Source organism: Apaloderma vittatum, unplaced genomic scaffold, assembly GCF_000703405.1.
Source record: "Apaloderma vittatum isolate BGI_N311 unplaced genomic scaffold, ASM70340v1 scaffold3340, whole genome shotgun sequence".
In the NCBI taxonomy this organism is placed as follows: Eukaryota; Metazoa; Chordata; class Aves; order Trogoniformes; family Trogonidae; genus Apaloderma; species Apaloderma vittatum.
Window position 1 is genome coordinate 13174 of NW_009693822.1, and position 3333 is coordinate 16506.

Genomic DNA, 3333 nt, shown 5'->3' on the forward strand with positions numbered 1-3333 from the left:
GAGCCATATTGTGCTGGTCCACACAGAGGATACCATTAAACCACCTTTGCTGTGACCAAAACACATCCCCCTCGATGCAGTAACACGTGTGCAGCAGGGTCAAATGCAGGACTAAGGCACTCCTGCTCTGCTTACAAGGAGTGCTGAGACCTCAGTGACACAGGCACATTTTGGGAAAAGTGCCATAACACGTAACAGCCAAGGGGTTCACCCCTTCATGTTTTACAGCAGCCATCACCACAGAAGGCTTTACCATGGTATCAACAGAGCAAGCGTGCACCAAGATGGGTCTGCTGCTACAGAGGTGCACCAGGCACCTATTCCTTGCGCTGATCTTCCTCAAGGCTGCCGGGGTCCTGGCCTTGATGTTCTATGCACTGTACTGGGAAGCCGGGAACCTGGTTGACCTCCCCGACAAACGCATTGGCTTTTTCAACTTCTGCCTGTGGAATAAGACTGATAGGGAGCTGCAGTGCCTGCAGTACAAGCATCTGCAGGTGATGGGCATCAGCCTAGTGGGAATGGTGCTAGCAACAATTTGTGTGTATGCCTCCCTGGTCCTCAGCATCTTCTACCCTATTTTTTTTGCATATGTGAAGTGCACAGAGAAGAGAGAGGGCTGGAAGGTGATTCTCATCGTACTCACCATCCAGATAATAATGCTGACTGTAGGCCTGGGTACATTTCTTTTCGAAACCTCGCAGTGGATTCACCCCTCTGATTTCACTTGGGGCTTCACAGCACTGCTTGGGACTCAGGCTCTTCTACTGCTCCTGATTCTCACTGTCACTATGTACCTCAGATGGGCCAAGCATGCACACCCATATGAAGGCCTTTTTAATGAGGGGGCTCTGCCCATTAAGATTTGACAGTGAAGACACAAGCTATTGATAACCTGACTTAAAATAGTAATCCCACCATAGCTTTAGTCACTAGCAGAAATTTAATCCTTAGTCCAAAGGCCCATGTCAAGTCATGCTCTAGCATACAGCTGTGTGCTCCTGCAATGAGCAGGCAGCAGAAACTAACACCCACAGCACAGCATGGAAGCTTCCCAGGAACAGCAGTACCACAGCCCTCAGCCTGGGGTACAGCATCAAAGCAATAGTATTTCTAGCCCTTGGCCAGAGGACAGTGAAACACCGCACTGTGGGCAAAGTCCCCAGGCCATATTTAGCCTAAGTAGAGGCAGGCAGAGAAGCAAACAGGTTTTCTTGAAGTTGCCCAAAAAGACTCTGCTCCTTCTCCACCTCCTGGACTAACCAGAGTTGCTTTCAGGGCAATTGTGACTAGAGAAGCTGTGGCTTCATGCTGCCATCACAGGAGTGGCAGCCCCAGAAGTACACTGGAAATACTCTCTTCAGTAGAAGCATCTGTGCTTCACCTCCTGGAATCGTACCTAGAGTGACTCTGCTTTAGTTTGTTAGGGTGAAGTGGCCCACACCCAATCCCAGCAACAGCAAATCAACTGAAGGTGTGTGGATACGTTTTACAGCTAGCTGTGCTGGCAGCACTGCGTTGCGGAATTAAGACTTTCTTTTCTAAACAAGTACGTAACTCTTGCTTGCCAATTATGAAAAGAGACTCTGACCAGCTGAGTACAGCTCATGTTGGGGGTTTGTCTGTGAGAATGGACAGATAAGAGGCTTCTCGTACACAAGATGTGCCTGGGAGTGAATGGGAGAGTATGATCAAAACAGACCTGGGAAAATCTGTTCTCCCTGTGTGATAAGAGAGTGATTGAAGGAGTACATGAGCTAGTAACAACCCTGGCTGCATAGTCTGGTCTCTTGTTTGTAACCCATAAATAGTGCTTCTTGCTAAGACGGATAAATATGTGTGTCTGCTTGCAATATAGCGGCATTTGCTTGATCACATTGATCGTCAGCAGTGTCCGTGAATCCCGCACCAACAGAGGTGCAGTCTAACCACTTGCTGAACACAGCCCTAACAAGAAGGATTTCCACAAGGAGAGGATTTTGGCGCAGAGCCCCAGGTTTGAGCTCACTGATATTACAGGGCTGAGCCCAGCACTGCAGCAGCCTCTCAGACTCTAGAACTGGTTCTGTGTGAAGAGAGCTCACTGCAAAACTAGCTCAAACCAATGCACACCCCATGCAACGGTGTGCTTGGGGAGCAGGACCAGGGCTGCCAAAGGCCAGGGTGCAGTCATCGCTGGGCCATCACAGCCAGAGCACTGGATGTTGTCCCTCTGCCACGACAGCACTGAGCACTGCTTCCTGCAATGTCTGTAACCTCGCACAAAATAGCACCAGCCTTCTCTCCCATCCCCTTCTGGGACAACAGTTCATTTCTTCTGTTGCAATCTTAGTGGGCTTGTGGTTGAGGATACTGGTTTGTATGATTTTTCATTTCAATAAAGGTTCTTGCACCTGCCCCAGCTTCATGTGGTTTGTTCATCCCCACTTCAGACCAGGAAGAGGGCTCTGATCCATCTTCATCCCTTCTACCATGGCATCAGTCCCCTCAGGGTGGTTTCTGCCTTTGCCAGTCTGCTCCCACCCATGTCTTCCCAGCTGTGGGAGACCTGCTCAGCCTGGAGGCTAATTGAGCATCAAGTCCAATGGGGAGAGCCTGCTGGGCCCCACTGCAGCTGTCACTGAGACACAAGGACAAGGAAGCGCCAAGGGTGAACCACGACCATCTGGCTCCACAGAGCCAGCAAACGCCTTCTAGGGCCAGCAACTCTCTGCTCCCCTCCAGTCAAAACACTGACCCACCAAAGGGACATTTACAGAAATCCAAATGTCCTCTTTTATCTGTCCATGCTCTGAGATACCAAACAAAAATGAACATAACCTAATCTGGAGTCAAAACCCACTGAACCCAGCACACACTGGGAGAAGTGAGTGCCCCATTCCTCCTCCCCCATGGCCTTCATGGGCCTCCTACCAGCTCCATAAGCCACCATCATGGCAGATACACAGCTCCCTCCAGGCCCTCCTCCCACCATCCTCAGTGCTGCAGGAGGGGACACTCTCTCCACTGTCCCCTTTGGTCCTGGGAAACCGCAGAGGGCACGTTAGCTGAAGAAAATCTCCCTGACGTATTTCAGAACATCATCCTGAGAGTCCTCCCAGCCTGTTTTCTCTGCATCGGCACCAGCGTCAGGAGCAGACGGATGAGCCGCGCTGCGTTTACTGTCCTTCCTCCCGCTGGCTGTGCTTCCAGGGACCTCATCGGGTGTTGGCTGGAGCTCCTGCTCCGTTTCCCTCCCGGACTGGGTCTTCTCCTCGCCTTCCTGGCGCTGTAGGTTCTGACCAAAGAGAAAAGAACCAGACTCGGCCGTGCGTGACTACACCGCGGGAGCAG

The 3333-nt window shown here is 51.2% G+C and overlaps 1 protein-coding gene across 1 annotated transcript; it reads left to right on the forward strand.

Moving 5' to 3' along the window:
• Positions 1–254: 254 nt before the first annotated feature.
• TMEM140 (transmembrane protein 140) lies at positions 255–869 on the forward strand. The gene has a single exon (XM_009864974.1). The coding sequence runs from the start codon at positions 255–257 to the stop codon at positions 867–869; it is 615 nt and encodes a 204-aa protein (XP_009863276.1).
• Positions 870–3333: the final 2464 nt, after the last annotated feature.